At 52.7% G+C, this 15,752-nt stretch overlaps 2 protein-coding genes across 4 annotated transcripts; both read left to right on the top strand.

The window, feature by feature from the left end:
* The first annotated feature begins 411 nt into the window (after positions 1–411).
* HYAL2 (hyaluronidase 2) lies at positions 412–3,716 on the top strand. Of its 3 annotated transcripts, none has more exons than XM_057367998.1 (4): positions 412–460; positions 977–1,918; positions 2,551–2,640; positions 2,781–3,716. In XM_057367998.1, exons 2-4 carry the CDS (start codon positions 992–994, stop codon positions 3,177–3,179), a joined length of 1,416 nt encoding a protein of 471 aa, XP_057223981.1. In that variant the 5' UTR covers positions 412–460; positions 977–991; the 3' UTR covers positions 3,180–3,716. The 3 variants fall into 3 exon arrangements, with proteins under 3 accessions (XP_057223981.1, XP_057223980.1, XP_057223979.1); XM_057367997.1 differs by lacking the exon at positions 412–460 and adding an exon at positions 611–664; XM_057367996.1 differs by lacking the exon at positions 412–460 and having other exon boundaries at positions 675–1,918.
* A 178-nt stretch (positions 3,717–3,894) lies between these two features.
* HYAL1 (hyaluronidase 1) lies at positions 3,895–6,473 on the top strand. Its single transcript, XM_057368003.1, has 3 exons — positions 3,895–5,740; positions 5,859–5,948; positions 6,038–6,473. Exons 1-3 carry the CDS (start codon positions 4,841–4,843, stop codon positions 6,353–6,355), a joined length of 1,308 nt encoding a protein of 435 aa, XP_057223986.1. The 5' UTR covers positions 3,895–4,840; the 3' UTR covers positions 6,356–6,473.
* Positions 6,474–15,752: the final 9,279 nt, after the last annotated feature.

Genomic DNA, 15,752 nt, shown 5'->3' with positions numbered 1-15,752 from the left:
TTGCTCTTCTAGGGTCACCAACGCCTTGAGGAGACCAACATTCTGGGGTTGCCAATGCTCTGGTGATCCTACCGTCGYAGGATCACCAATATTTTAGGGACAACACGATCCTGTTATACCATCATAGGATCAGCACCATTCTAGAATCCCCATTTTGGAGTGATGATGATCCTGGGGACATCACCATCCTGAGGTCACCACCGTTCTGGGGTCACTACGGTTCTGGAGTGCCCATGACCCCGGTACCCCGCCCTGAGCACAGCCCGTCCCGGAGCAGCCGCGCTTTGGGGACCCCCGGCACTCCCCCGCACAGTGTGGCGCCCCCTGCCGGCCCCAACCGCGGCCCCGCCCCGCCTCCTTCCGCCGCGTGGGGGGGCGGGCCCTCCCGGACYGTACCAATCGCGGCGGGACAGGGGGGTGACTCCCCGGTGCCCGGTGCCGGTACAGCGGTCCCGAGGAGGTACGTGTGCGCGGCGGGGCTCCGCGGCCGCTCTGGGGCTCCGGGACCCCGCGGTGATCGGAGGCACCGGCCCGGCGCGGGGAGGGGGGGGCACGGGGGCGGGGCCGGCGTCCCCGCGGGTGGTGCGGCCGGAAGGTTTAAAAGCGGCGGCGGGGGGAGGCGGCGGTGCTGAGGAGCCCGCGGCGGGGGATGGCCTGAGGCGCGGTGAGAGCCGCCGGGGAGCGGGAGCGGGAGCGGAGCGGAGCGGGGCCGCCGGGGGCCGCGCCCCGGCGCTTTGTCTGCCCGGCTCGAACAAAGGCGGCGCCGCGCCGGCACCCGGGGGAGCGCGAGCGGGCGAAGCCGCTTGGGACAGGGATTCCCGAGACCCCGGGGCTCTGCTCGCACCCGCCGGGACCTCTCTGCCCCGGGAGGGGACTTGGGTCAGGGTCTGCCTTGGGGGGTGCGGGCAGATCGACCCCTGCCTGCACCCCCTSCTGCCGGGCGCCCCTTCTGACTCTGGTCTCCCGCCGCCCCCAGGTTCCGTCGGGCAGGATGCGCGGGGGCTGCGCGGCGGCGGTGGCKGTGCCCTGGCTGGCCCTGCTGGCCTTGGCCCGGCAGCCCCCCGAGAAGCCGTCGGCCCCCCCTCACCTTACCCGCCGGCCCTTCCTGGTGGCCTGGAACGTGCCCACCCAGGACTGCAAGCCTCGCTTCCAGGTGTCCTTCGACTTCAGCATCTTCGACCTGTACGCCTCTCCCAACGAGGGCTGGGTGGGGCAGAACCTCACCATCTTCTACAAGGAACGCCTGGGTCTCTACCCCTACTACAGCCGTCAAGGTGTGGCTGTCAATGGTGGTGTCCCCCAAAACAGCAGCCTGTCCGAGCACCTCGCCCGCCTCCAGGAGGGTATCGATAAATATATCCGCTCATCCACCAAAGAAGGGCTGGCCGTCATCGACTGGGAGGAGTGGCGGCCAGTCTGGGCTCGCAACTGGAAGCCCAAGGATATCTACCGGGAGGCATCACAGGAACTGGTGTTACAGCGTCAGCCCAACTGGCCCCGTGAGAAGGTGAACAAGCAGGCAGTGTTTGAGTTCGAGTCAGCTGCTCAGGAGTTCATGGTGAGCACCCTGCGCAAGGCCAAGAGCTACCGACCCAAGCAACTCTGGGGGTTCTACCTCTTCCCTGAYTGTTACAACCATGACTATAGCAAAAACAAAGACAGCTACACTGGGCAGTGCCCGGACGTGGAGAAGACCCGCAATGACCAGCTGGAGTGGCTCTGGAAGGAGAGCACSGCACTCTACCCCTCCATCTACCTCGACCCGCTCCTGGACTCCACTCCCAACAGCCGCAAGTTCGTGCGGGCGCGGGTGATGGAAGCCATGCGCATCTCGCAGCAGCACCACGATGACTACTCCCTTCCTGTCTTCGTCTACACCCGGCCCACCTACCTCCGCAAGCTGAATACACTCAGCCAGGTAGGGCTGTGCCACTGGGACTTCCTCACCCCCAGTGCTGGGCATCAGGGYTTTGGGGTCAGCTGAGGTGGTTCCTCTGCCTGTGTATCTCATCTTGCTGCTGTGGAGCAGGGTGGCTCTGGAGGCTGGTGTCTCCACTCATGGTGTTGCTGGCACCCCATGGCTGGACTGTTTCCATGCAGCTGGGAAGCGGTACCATTTGGCATGGGGCTGGTCCCAGGGAGCCAGAGGGGTGCCTCCTTTCCTAGGACCCCCAGKTCAGTGCCCCTCTGGGCTGGGTGATGGGGTGCCACTAACTGTTTCTCTTATGGATGGGATGTCTGGCAGCAGGACTGGCACCAATGGTGACCATCACTAGGGAAGTGCCTGGGAAGTACTGCAGGACTTGGAGGTCCTGGCAGCTGGGACCCTGGGGTGACCACAGCCCYTGTGCTGTGGTGGCTTAGCCCCTAAGGAGGAGGGCAGTATTGGGAAGCCTTGTCCCCATGTTGCTGGGACAGTCCCCTTTCCCTGGAGCAGGGATTGGGTCTCTTGCCCTCCTGACCCTGCAATGGACACTTTGGAGCACACTGTGCTGGGGCTGTAGGTGCTGCATGGGTTCTGTGGGTACTAACTAGGCCTTGTCCCCACAGCCGGACCTGATCTCCACCATCGGAGAGAGCGCGGCACTGGGTGCAGCTGGGGCCATTTTATGGGGTGATGCAGTTGACACCAAAAACCGGGTAAGTTTGGGGTCAGGGTGGGAGGTAGATGATGGGTGATCACCTGCCCCCAGAGGAGGACCAGTGGCTGAGCTGACCTTTCCATCTGAGTTACTTCTCCCYGGGTCACACCAACATGCCCCTGGTATCTCTTTCCCTAGGAATTGTGCCAGATCATGAAAAACTACCTGGAAGGGGACCTGGGACGCTACATTGTGAATGTATCAACAGCAGCAGAGCTCTGCAGCAAGACGCTGTGCCAGGGCCAGGGTCGCTGCCTGCGCCAGGACAGCAATGCTGATGTCTTCCTCCACCTCAACTCGACCAACTTCCAGCTGCGGCGCCGGGATGCTGACCACCCCCAGCAGCCCCTCTTCTGGGCCGAGGGCCAGCTCTCCTCCACTGAYATACTCTTCCTACGGACCCACTTTCATTGCCACTGCTACAAGGGCTGGCAGGGCAGTGGCTGCCAGACACGTGCTGACCCCCGCAGTGATGCCTCTGGCCCTTTGGCACCGCTGGGACTTTGGGTGCTSTTGCTGCTTGCAAGCTGGTGCTAACCTCCGTCTGGACTGAGCTGCCCCTTTCTGTGGCGGTGTAGGAGGAGCCTATTTAAGATATTCCTACCCTGCCTGGGAGGCAGCTAATTGTGGAGGGCTGTCCCTCACTGTGGTGGGGGGAATGGGGTGAAGAGATGTGTCTTGTCCCATCTCTACCCTCCCTGCTGCAGTGCAGGTGCCTGTCTTGGGGATGGGGGGAGGAGGGGGACTCCTCTCCTGTTGTAAGGAGAGGGATGGGGGCAAGAGGGACACGGGGGTGGGGAGCGGGTGCTGCGTGGTGCTGAGCCCCCGTGTGCTGCCCCACACTGAAGTGCTTTACTTGGAATAAAGCTGGTCAGAGAGAGATATGGGTTGATTTGGCTGGGGCGGGCACGGGGCACTCAACTCGCGGATACAACGCCGGAGCGAAGAGGAAAGCTTTGYGGTGTTGGGATGTGCCCCGTGGAGCCGGAGCCCCGTGGGGAAGGCGCTGGAGGTGCGGGAGCGGCCCGTGGAGCCGGAGCCCCGTGGGGAAGGCGCTGGAGGTGCGGGACCGGCCCGTGGAGCCGGAGCCGCGTGGGCAGGCACGGCCGGGCCACCCACGTGGAGGCTCCGTGCTGCCCCGCCCCCACCGGCCCCGCCCCCAGCGGGATTCCCCGCCTGTCCCCGCCCCAAGCCCCGCCACACTCGCGGGAATGTCCGGGGTGCGGGGCCGGAGCCCGGGACTGCCGTGCGGGGACACCGAGCTGTGCGCCACGGCCGGGGGTGGTACAGCCCCGCCGGGCCGGGGACAGCCCTGTGCTGCGAGCGTCCCTGAGCTCCGCTGTCCCGTGCCACCAGTGTCCCCCAGCGGTGCCACCGCGTGGCTCCTGTCCCCGTGCAGCCTGTCCCCGGCGCTGCACTGCTCTGCCTGTAGTCCTGCAGCCTCTCCGGACACTGCCCTGCCCTGTGSGGTGCCCGTGGGCATGGAGCGGCCCCGTGTGGGGCAGCCACCTTCCTGCCCACGCCCCTCGGCTGCGGTGAGTGTCCCCAGGCTGTGGGTTCTGTGGCTGCTGTCCTGTGCTGCGAGTGTCCCCAGGCCGTGCTCTCTGTGGCTGCTGTCCTGTGCTGCGAGTGTCCCCAGGCCGTGCCTTCCTGCGCCTCCTGGCCCCACGCGTGAGTGGCCCCAGGCTGTGCCCTTGTGTGGCTGCGGTCCTTAGGCGGGACTGCCCCGCGCCACCCCGGGCTGTGTCCTGCCAGGTCCTGTCCGGTGCCGTGAGTTCCCTCCCGGCAGTGCCTCCYCCCGCCGGCGAATGGCCGTCGCTCTCCACTTCCCGAGCGGCGCCAGCCCACGTCCATCGCCGTGACTCTCCTGCCCCCGCCCCGTCCGTGTCCGTGTGTCTTTCCAGCCYACTCATCGGCAGCCAGTCACGGGGTGTTGACTCTGCGCATTCCTTCCCTCCGCCGGTCATTACGCGGGGCTGACGCTGCTGTCCCCACTCCGGGGCTGCTGTGCTGGACTCCAGCTGCTGATAAACTCGGGGATTCAGAGGAGGCGGGAGAAGTGACCCGGGGTGACTGGCACCGCTTGTGAAAGGAGGTGTGGATTCATGCCGGTCCTGACGGGATAAAAGCATCAAGCTCTGCCCGGGTCTCAGTTGTCCCCAGGCAGCTCCAGGACTCACCCTGAACCCACCAGCATCATGGCATCGGTGTGGTCCTGCTTGCTCCTCTTGCTGCTCCTGCCTGCCCTGGCCCACGCTGGGGGGCCTGGCCCTGTCCTCATCAACCGCCCCTTTGTCACCATCTGGAACATCCCCACCCAGCGCTGCGCTGAGAAGTACAATGTCACCCTCAGCCTGGACGTCTTCGATGTGTTGGTCAACAATAACCAGTCCTTCACCGGGCAGGACATCACCCTCTTCTACAGCGACAAGATAGGTCTCTTCCCCTACTACACATCTGAGGGGGTACCAGTGAACGGKGGGCTCCCCCAAAACGCCAGCCTGGAGACTCACATCCGCCAGGCCACCCAGGACATCAAGGTGACCCTGCCCGACCCTGACTACAACGGACTGGCTGTCATTGACTGGGAGAAGTGGCGCCCACTGTGGATCCGCAACTGGGACTCCATGGAGATCTACCAGCAGAAGTCGGAGGAGCTGGTGCAGCAGCAGCACCCGCAGTGGCCTCCCAAGGAGGTGGAGGAGGTGGCCAAGCAGCAGTTTGAGGAGAGTGCCTGCGATTTCATGAACACAACCCTGTGGCTGGGCGAGAGCCTCCGTCCCAATGCCTCCTGGGGTTTCTATGGTTTCCCCGACTGCTACAACAATGACTTTGATAGCCTGCCCTACAATGGGACGTGCCCAGAGGTGGAGCAGGAGAGGAACAAGAATCTGTCCTGGCTCTGGAAGAGCAGCCAGGCACTGTACCCCAGCATCTACCTGCCCCTCCGCCTCAATGGCACCAACAAGGTGCTCGCCTACGTCCGGCATCGYGTGGCCGAGGCTTTCGCTGTCCAGCGTGGAGTCCTCGACAGCGGTATCCCTGTCCTGCCCTACTCCCAGATTGCCTTTGARCGCACTGTGGACTTCCTTTCCCAGGTGATGGGGATGTGGGCACCTCTTGGACCAATGGGTTGGCATGGGGGAGTCATTAGCTCTGCGGGGGCAGTGGGGGGGCTTTGGGCACTGCTGACTTCTCCTGTCCCCATGGGTGCAGGAGGACCTGATTAACACCATTGGGGAGAGYGCAGCTCAAGGTGCCGCTGGCATCATCCTCTGGGGCAGCCTGGACTACAGCACCTCCAAGGTGAGTGCAGAGGGTGGCACCAGGTCCCTGCCAGCAGGAACACCCAGTTCCTCAGCTGTGCAGGGCTGTGACACCGAATGCCATTGCAGGAGATGTGCCTGAGGCTGAAGGACTACGTGGAGGGACCCCTGGGCCACTACATCGTCAATGTGACGGCCAGCGCTGACCTGTGCAGCCAGACCCTGTGCTCCGGCCGGGGCCGCTGCGTGCGCCAGGACGGCCAGCAGGGCTACCTCCACCTCCACCCTTCCCGCTTCACCATCAACCTGCACGCTGGCAAACCCTGGCTGGTGCCTCAGAGCCTGGAGCCTGGGGAGGACATCTCCCAGCTGGCCAAGGAATTCAGCTGCCAGTGCTATGACAAGTGGCAGGGACCGCGCTGTGACACCCAGGGCTTTGCCAAATGACCCCCTCCCAATCCTCCCACCCTGGGGACACTGGGGTGGGCAGGGTGACGCTACCTCAGCACCCTCACAATGAGGCTGAGAACGTGACTGTAGGGCTATTAATAAAACCAGAAAATACCAGCAAGCATGTCTTTGTCTTCTGCTGCAGCAGGTTTTGGGGAGGGAGGGTCCTCCAGCAACACCAGTGGTGCCTTTGTGAGGCTGCCAAGGGCTGTTCTTTGGGCTGGCTAGGGGCTTTGGGATTTGATGCCTCAGAGAAACCACAAGAAAAAAAGAAAATTTATGGGAAAAGACATAGGAAGAGGGATGATGGAGAAGGAGGATGAGAAAGGGGGGAATGATGGAGAATGKCTGAATAGTGGATGCAAAGGGGGTGAAAAGATGTGCCTGTGCTGCTGTAGTTGAGGGAATTTGCTCTCCACCCCCTCACTGTGCCCAGAGGAATGGACTGAAACCAATACCCCCGTTTGATTTTCCCCTGGATAACCATATGCAAAGCAGTTCAGCCTTCAGGTGATCTGCGAAAGCACTGATTTCTGTAGCCCAGGCCATAGACTTAACCATACCCATTTCAAAGCAGCTGGGAGAAGGCATGAYACCCTGGCCCAGCTGAGATAAAGATGTTGGCATCTTCACCTGGATGTTCATCTTGGGGAATCACATGCTCAGTTCTCTGATCTTAGGCCCTAATTCAGGTACTCTCTCCTTGCTGGGACTGCCCTGCATAGCACTGAGTGTGTACTGGGGGCTTACAAAGCTGCACCCTTCACTTTTCAACCAGTTGATGTAAACCATTGCAGAGCTATTACTGCAAATTTGTTCGTTTCTTATTATTACATAGAGGAGGATCTGAGAATATACCACTGGAGACATAATTAGGCCTTTGGATTCCCCAGTCACAGCTTTCAGAAACATACACTGTTATTACCAAGCTCTTTGACAAGCTGGGGGCCCCTGAAAAAATTAGTCATAATTGGATTTTGGCCCAGAATTAATAGTTTTATCTAATTCTTATAGAGATAGCTTGGTAAATGTTGTATGTAAATGTTGGAAACAATATTATCTTCCTATTTTTTGTACCTGGAATGTGATTTAACGTAAATGAACACTCAAACACGCTCCTCCCAAGCTGCAGGGAATCTGATATTTGCCCTGTATTAAATGCTGAAATTGAAAGCAAAGTTCACCTTGCTATTCACACAAAGAAAATTACCATGAAATTCAAGTTCTCCTTATGCCTGAAGGGATCAGAGCTGTGTGCTTGTAACTTCAGGTAATTTAATATGCTTCAAGTGTTCAGCTACTGGTGCCTAATCGGGGCTGGTCTGAGGTTCTCCTGGACAGTATTATCTCAATCCATTAACTGGGTTGATGTGGGCATCAGGAAATGGACATTTCCTCAGGAGTGGCAGAGGCTCTGACGCTGTCAGAAGCCACAGAAGGCCGGCAGCAACCCTGTTTCAGGTGTGGGGTTGTGGCTTTTCTTAAAGGAAAATGAGGCTGGGAAATGACAGACTTCCTTTATTTCTTGAAGCTCCTTTTCTTGTTACTGAAACTTGGGCATGAACACAGTTTGCCACTTTCAAATAATAGTTTTGGACGTGTAAGAGGATTTGCCTTATTCATCCTACTTATTGTAGCTATTCTTCTGTCCTTGTCTCTCATACTGTATCTCAAGATACCCAAGACACTGGATTTCGTGTAATTTAGCATGTCTTACTCCAGACTCTGAGGAATAGCAACTTGAAAGACATTGCATGTGGTGCCAGCAGACAATTTGGAAGCACTGAACATCTGCTAGGTTGTTTTTTCTAGGTCTGAAAGCCTGTACGTGTGYAGAGCTGTGCAAACCTAGCCAGAGCGAGCCCACGCTCGGTGGGAGTGTGCTGGAGAGGAGCCAGCAGTAATCCGAGCACGGCCCTTTGTGTGGGTCACATTTCTGGCTGTTCTGCAGCTCTCGGGGGGAATGTGCTCATGGTGCTCCTGTTTTCCGTGCTGGGGGTGACTGAGGAACCTGSTGTGTGCAGAGCTCACTCATCCACTGTGTTACAGGGTTCACACTGAATCAGTTTCCACGCTTTTTCCATGTGCTGCTCTGAGAAATAAGGGAAGACTGTCGCTTAGAGCTGTCCTTACACTGACAAGTTTTTAATTTCAGTGACTCATTATTTTTTTTTGTCTAGGTTGCTTAAGGCTCATATCTCCACAAATAATCCTATTTACCACAGTTAACTATCCCAAACAGAGAGAATTGAACTGCTGATTGTTCTGAAGATAGATTATTTTACAATCTAGTATGAAGATGCTTGTAGTGAGGAGCCTTTAAATGCTTTGAGATGCCCAGTAGTTCAGCTGAAGGGTAAGGTGTAGCTTAAGTCTTGCATAAAACAGTTGGAAGGAAGCCCTCCCAAGCAATTCACAGGCTTTTCAGACACAATCAGGAAATTAGTAGCCTGTTATTTAGCTAATAAGAAAAGTTCTCATTTGCCTTGTTCCCTGACTGAAAAACTCAGAATTGGTATAGGGAGAAATTTCCCACATTGTTAGYAATCAGTTTAGTCAGACTCTAAGAGATTGTTTTTAATTTTGTCTTGCATTAACGGCCTGTGCCTATGGTTAGATGACTAAGGATGTGATGGTATTTTGAGATTCCAGGAGTTCTTTTAAAGGACCCCACCAGCTATCATTTGCTGTTGCATTTCACTTCATCCAAAGATCTGGGCAGAARCCATAAAACCAAAATCAAGAATATGGGAAGTAGGTCCTTCCAGACCACTTCTCCTGCAGCCCTTGAGGCTGGATGCTGAGCTTCTCCTGATGTACAAATCTCTTTTGGAACAAAGAAGTCCTTCCCAAAAGGAGATCACAGCAACTGTTTAGCTTGAAATTGAAGAGGTGGCATGTGTGTGTTTAAAATGCCTTCTATTCCACTCACATTGCAGTGGAGGCTTGTGGCACCCATGGCTGGTCACTCAGAGCTCAGGCTGCCTCGTGGGCATGCAAACACAGTGACATCTTAAATGGAGAGAGGGCTGGGTGCAGGTTTTGGTCACTCGGTTGAGCTGCCGCTGCAGAAAGCCCCCCTAACTCCAAACACACCCTGCCYTGCCGTGCCCAAAGCTTCCAGGTGAGCAGCTCACCCAGCCGAGGCAGCTGAGAGCACTCAGAGGTACCTCAGAGAAACATGAGACCGGGGAAGGAGGAGGAGGCAGCAGCACAGAAACTGCCTCCWGTGACACTTGAGCCCGTGAGCAGCTTGAGGTGCTCCCCAGAGCAGCAGAGGTTTCACTGGCTTTGAATAAAGCACAGCCCATCATGCCAAAAACATCCAGAGTGTGCACAAGGCTTCACTGCTTTCCTGTTAATACTTTTAACTAAAACTTGCCGCTTCTTTTCCACGTGCAATGTCAAAGCTCGCTTCAAAAAGCTGTTTCAAAAGCAGAACATCAGCTCMTACAGAAATAATTTCCAGAGTTTGAATGCAAGACTCAGTATCCCAACCCCCACCAGTGTTACTCAGAGCAGCACTGACTTGAACACAAAATTTTCAAGCTACCAGTTACCAGTTAAAATGAAAGTGTCTCTTCTTTATGATGTCTTTGTATCTCTGCTTTGTGTTTGAAAATCGCCCCTTCTTACCTCTTCCCTTGTTCAGGCATTTCTAGAAAAGACCTGAAAATATTTTAAAAAAMCAAACCTTATTCTAAGAAAGATCTAAAGTGTTCTTCAGGGGCCACAGACTCTGTTACTGCCCTGGATTTGACATCCCTCATTTCTGAGAACTAGCAGGGATAGCAGCCTGCATTCCTCTGATTCAACAGATTGCAATTTCAGAAGTTACTTGGAAGGAAAAAGTAAGCCCGAAGCACTGTTTGTGGCTCTCACAAGTGTTTAAACATCCAGCACAAACAGTAGACCTTGCTTTAGGTTATACAAACAAAAATGTCTCTGCATTTGMGAACTTGTCCTGCTTTGTTCCATAACTTTTTTAATCTCCCGTTACTGGGGCTGGGCACCAGAGCAGGACTTTCACCACAAGAATGTGGGCGCAGCACAGCTCCTTTGTTGCGAGTGCTCCAGGCCAGCCTCAGGCAGGGCTGCTGTGTGGGGTGCAAGGGCTTCCACGTTTTCTGTTCAAGCTAAGTGTAGTTTGTGTTTTTCTCTGCTGTTGGGACTATCAGAAGCACAACACTCGTCCTGTTTGCAGCATCTCTGCTGCTCTGACTTGGCAGCAGTGCCCCTCGTAGTTATTTTCCACCCTGGGGCTTTAAAMACAGACTAATCAGTGTCCTGTGCTGGCGTTAGTAAATCAGCAGGAGTGTTATCACCAGCCCGAGGAGGGTCAGAGGGAGGCCTTGGAGTGATTCGAGTGAAGCCGSTGGCTTGTGCTGTATMAAACACCTTGTAAATTCATTTTTCYCCAGGAACATGTTAAGCACAAAGCCATACARTGCTCCAAACTCTGCTCTAATGTGCTGGTACAGACTTCAAGCAAACACCAAATAATATAGGCAAACATTTTGTGGGAACTGTCCTGCATTTGACTGTAACTTCTCAGGAGGAAAAATTTGATTTGGCGGATTACTGGTTCTATTCCCCAATTAAGACATAAACAGTTCTAATCCTCTGTGCTMTTGGGCAGAGTTCAAGGTTAGTTTCAGCAAAAACAAACCAAGCTGGAAATTGAAGCAGGGAAAAAATAAACCCCAAAATTTGGAAGCAGAACCTGCCCTCAGTGCAAAGCATATATTCTTTATTATCTTATTTGTTTTAATACACACCAACCGATAGCTGCACACAGCAGATAYCAGCTGAGATAACAGGGAGTTCAATATTTAAGGCTTGGCTTTTCTCACCATAGCAACAAATCTGTAAGGAGAGTGAGAGGACACGGATAACTGGCAGCATCCAGCACAGCGAGGGCAGCGGTGTTGGAACTGATTTTTGCCTGGCTCTGTCACACCRTCACAGTGCCTGATGCAGAACCAGCGGGGATGTGTGAGCACAGGCACCCGCCGTGCCCTGGGGACTGTGTGCTGTGCAAAGCACCACAATAAACACACAGGTAGGTRCTTGCCTTCTTGTCTTCAAGGCAGCTGGGGAAGAGGGTGGCCTGTGTTTAATCTCATTTTCCTTTCATAAAATAGTGGAGGTGGCAGCCCTTGAATGTGGGTTTGCTCTCCCTGACTGCATAAAAACCCTCTTGGGGCACAAGTGCCTCTTCACAGTCACTGGCCTAGAAGAGAACAGCCCCCCAAAGGCACCCTTTTCTCTCTGCACCTCTGCCACCCTGTCAAAATTAGTTGGATGAAACAGATTTTCTATTCTAAATCCATGCTGCATTTACTCACACTGACAAACAYGTATGTTGCTATTTATTTCATGGATTAACACTTGTTCATCCACRCATAGAATTTGTTGAACTAGTAATTACATTCAAATTGAATGAATTGACTTGAAAATCTGTCATCAGTACTCCATCAGTGTCTGAAACCAGGTGAGCCCAAGAAGAATTGCCACCAAAATCTACTTGGAGCTGATCTTCAGGATGTTGGTCACAAGAGTAATGAAACCTTTCCCATTTTAGTTGTGGCTAAAGAGTATAATATAAATTATAATTTTCCGCCAGCTGCCAAAAAGCCTTATCTTTGTTTTCTAAGCAAGAAAACTTTACTTCTACCTATGCAGGCTTATCACAAAATACCTATCGATAACACAGAGTAAGAGGATTCATCTTTAAAATGCCCTGATCTGGGCTCTTGGTAGATAAATCAATGTCAGTGTTATTTTAACAAGGCAGTTAATCGATGAGGAATTCCCAAGTGAGACAGAAGGAACACACATCAGAGTATCCATTTCCATTATAGTCCAYGGTCATCATTTATTTCTTCTACTACACAGACACTGGTGGAAAGAAATGCAACACCAATGCAAGCAATTTGCCAAAAAATGTGCTTAATATAATATTTATATAATCTCCTTACAGGCTGCCTGTTGTGAAGGAGAGCTGTGATTAAAGATACATTTTTTCTTAATCAAAGGTTATGGAAAATCTCAGTTGTCTGGGATCAAGAAGCAACACTTGACTACAGCTGCACATACAAAAGCYGAGCAGCACAAAAATAGCACAACAAGCACTCCAGCAATGCACATAACGAGATTTCCCTCTTCCAAAGAGCCTGAGAAAGGCCAGGCAAGCTCCTAGGGTCTGACCTGACTGGAGATGAGACTTCCCACTCACAAAGATAAGGCTTCCCAAAATCTTAAGTCTCTACTCTTGGGGTACRTTAATATGCTTCAGGACAAAGATACACCTGATTTTTTAAAAGATCTTATGGTCTGGACAGAARAAACAGCTCAGAGAAAGGAAAAAGGTACAGCAGGAATAGACACTACAAGGGGAATTAATGGATAATTGTGTTAACTTTTGCTTGCTGGTTCATCTATTGGTTTCCACCTTTTATTCTTCCCCTGCACACTTATAATTTGGGTAAAGATTGCAGAAATATTAAGAAAGAGTTGTGTTATCTGGCTGAACTGAACGCAGTGCAATTCCACATGTGGCCAGTTTCCGAGRAATTTAACAAAGGACCCAACAGCTTAAACCTTCCAATGAAGCTGAAGAACAAAAATCCAGTTGATTTAGTCATCTTTAAATTATTGTCATCCAGAGGTAAAAATTATTGGCTCTACACTAAAGCAGGAGAAATGTAACCTATGAAAAACACAGTCAATAGGATTGGTGTCCCCAGGCAGTCCAGGCCTGCCCCAGCCATGCTGTTCTGATAATTCCAATCAGATGATTTTCCTTGCCAAGCTTCCTTTCCTTTCCAGCTGAAGGAAAAATGTATTTTTGTGGCCTTCTCTTCAGTTCTTTGAAACCACAAAGCCACATTTAGGGSAAAATATTTTCCAAGGCCTGTAAGTGCAGAAATTTTTCCGATTTAACTATTTTTGAGAAGGGCACAGGACTAAGTCAATGATTTTCCAAATGAATGACCCTGCTTGCTCAGTTTGTCCAAGCACAAGGTAGGATCAAACATCCCAGACAGAAACTGTGAATATTTACCTTGAACACTCTTCTCTCCTGCTGAGTTCTCCTAAATGTGAATAAATTATCAGGTTTTTTTTTCTTCCCTCATGAATCTGTTCCTAGTTCCACTTGCCAAATTAACTACACCTCCCCAGTGTGGACACAGTCTCAACAACCTCATTAGTGGTTAGCTACACAGATCTTGAGCAAAAGCCAAGATTTCTAGCAAGTTTTGTTATTAATACTTGCACTGGTTTATCAGCGATTTAACGTGTTTTACCTCTAAGAACACGGAAGTCCTCTGCACAGTTAGGATCCTGCAGTTCAGCTTTTCTGAGAGCACAGCTGCCCACACAAAGGCTCAGGTGTGCCTTCCCACCTTGAAAAAAAGCTGTGGAGGAGAACAGACATGGTTATGCAGAGGAGAAAAATCACTAAATGAAAAAGCTGTATGATGTCCTGTGAGGCTCTGCCCACAGTCTGTGCAGGGTTACATGCTGCCTTTGCCACTGGCACTTGGGACACCTTTTSTTCTGCCAAAAGGAGTGGAAATTTCTGGCTGATACTGAGCCACGTCTCACTGGCCAGCAGAAGAGAGGGGTCACTCTGAACATTTTTATCAACATCAAGCAGTAAGGAATTCTTGCAGCTGGGTGGTTTTGTCAGATTTTCTTTGTTTTTAWRGCCAAGGGYRRCAGGGTGAGCTGCTGCAGTGCCCAGCCCCCTGAGCTCCATTTCTGGACCTGCCTTACTACCTGCTGCTTCATGCTAACTGCAAAAAGACAACTCTTTTCTTTTTTTTTTTTTTTTTTTTTTTTTTTTTTTTGGTTTTGTTTTGTTTTGTTTTTAAAAGAACACGGGGATAAGGTTTCACTAAGCCCAGAAACTGTGACTAGAAGATATTTCAAGGGAAGAGCAGATGAAAGCAAGGGCCTCTCCACAGAACCCAGGACTTACTTGCACTATGACACCTCGAGAAGCCGTTCAAGGAGCTGGATCTCACATTGACAGGTCCCCAAAAGAAAAGGAAACATTTCTTAGCATTGTATCAACAGCGAAACATCTTTCTCCTGCATTTGCCCATAGTTCGTAGAAAATCACGTTTCCAGAGGGGCTGCTCAGCCTAGGATTGGAGAAGTGAAGGGGCCTGGTCTCTCAGACCGAAGCAGCTCAGTCTTTGCTCCAAGTCAGCACACACTTGAAGGAGGTGATACCAAGCATCGTGCTGACTTCAGCCGCYGAGTTTCCTCATTGCAGCAGGCATCATCACCTGCAGATAAGAGTGCCATACCCTCATCTAAAAAAACCACACTAACAAAGCACTCTTTCTTTCATGGGGCTTGATTTCCATTAGCAATTCAGAAGCTGTATTTTATTAACTAAAGTGTTAAAGCATCAGAGTGCTGATCCCCAGGCAGAGCCAGCATAGTTAAAATGCGTATGTTACCAGTGGAGGTCTGAAACCAGTTGCCCAGACAGTAAACTTAGAGTTGATATCACTTGGAGATTGCTTGGGAAGCAAGATGGAGGTGTGCAGGTAGATGAAAAGACATCCCGCCAAGGTAAAGAAAATATGCAAGTGAATTTTAGGCAAAACCAAAATCAAGCAAAAYCTTAACTCTATTGCTTATGTCGACCATTTTCATCTTAAGGGGGGAATATTCTGATTTTTCACTAGTAAGTGGCTTTAGACTGATGGTTCCTTAACCTACCTTTATTTTCTGTTTGCCCCCTCTTTTTTCTGCAGTGGTGTTTCCCCCTCCCTAAAGTTGTTTGCCTATCTCTGTAGGCCAAAGGCACAGACAGTCAGATAACTGTCCAGAGCACAGCTCCTCACCCCAGAGCAGGACATAGTGTGATAACCTCTCTGAAACTGCTATCCACACCCATACACTTCATGCCAGGATGCTGTATGACAAGGGCAGGGAAAAGCTCCAGCCCAAAGCAGGTTGGGACTGCTCTGGCTCCTGGGGGGTGGATTCAGCCCTGGCTCGTGTCCTTGCCTTGCCTAAGGCTGTTGGTGCGGTGAGTCCCGCTGGGTCAGTGCTGGGGTCACTCTGGCCCCACGGAGCCTGGCTGAGGGGTGGCTGCTGCCCAGACCCCAGACCCCATTGCTGCGGCCACTGCCGATCCCATCTCCTGCCCCGCCGGTACATTGTCACCCAGCTCTCCAAAATGGCCACAGCCACCCCACCTCCTCCCTCTATTACATTTTTACTGTTTTATTTATTTGCTTATTTTTAAATTCGGCTCGGTCTAACAACAGACGAAGCCCTGAGCAGACAGCRGAGGGACGGCTGCGGTAGCGGCAGGGAGCGGAAGGCGGAGCGGCGATGGGCCGCGGCTGCGATGCGGGGCGGTGCG

This window comes from Malurus melanocephalus, unplaced genomic scaffold, assembly GCF_030028575.1.
Source record: "Malurus melanocephalus ecotype Western Australia unplaced genomic scaffold, MMel_1.1 scaffold_87, whole genome shotgun sequence".
NCBI classification, from domain to species: Eukaryota; Metazoa; Chordata; class Aves; order Passeriformes; family Maluridae; genus Malurus; species Malurus melanocephalus.
This window is presented reverse-complemented; position numbering and strand designations above follow the sequence as displayed.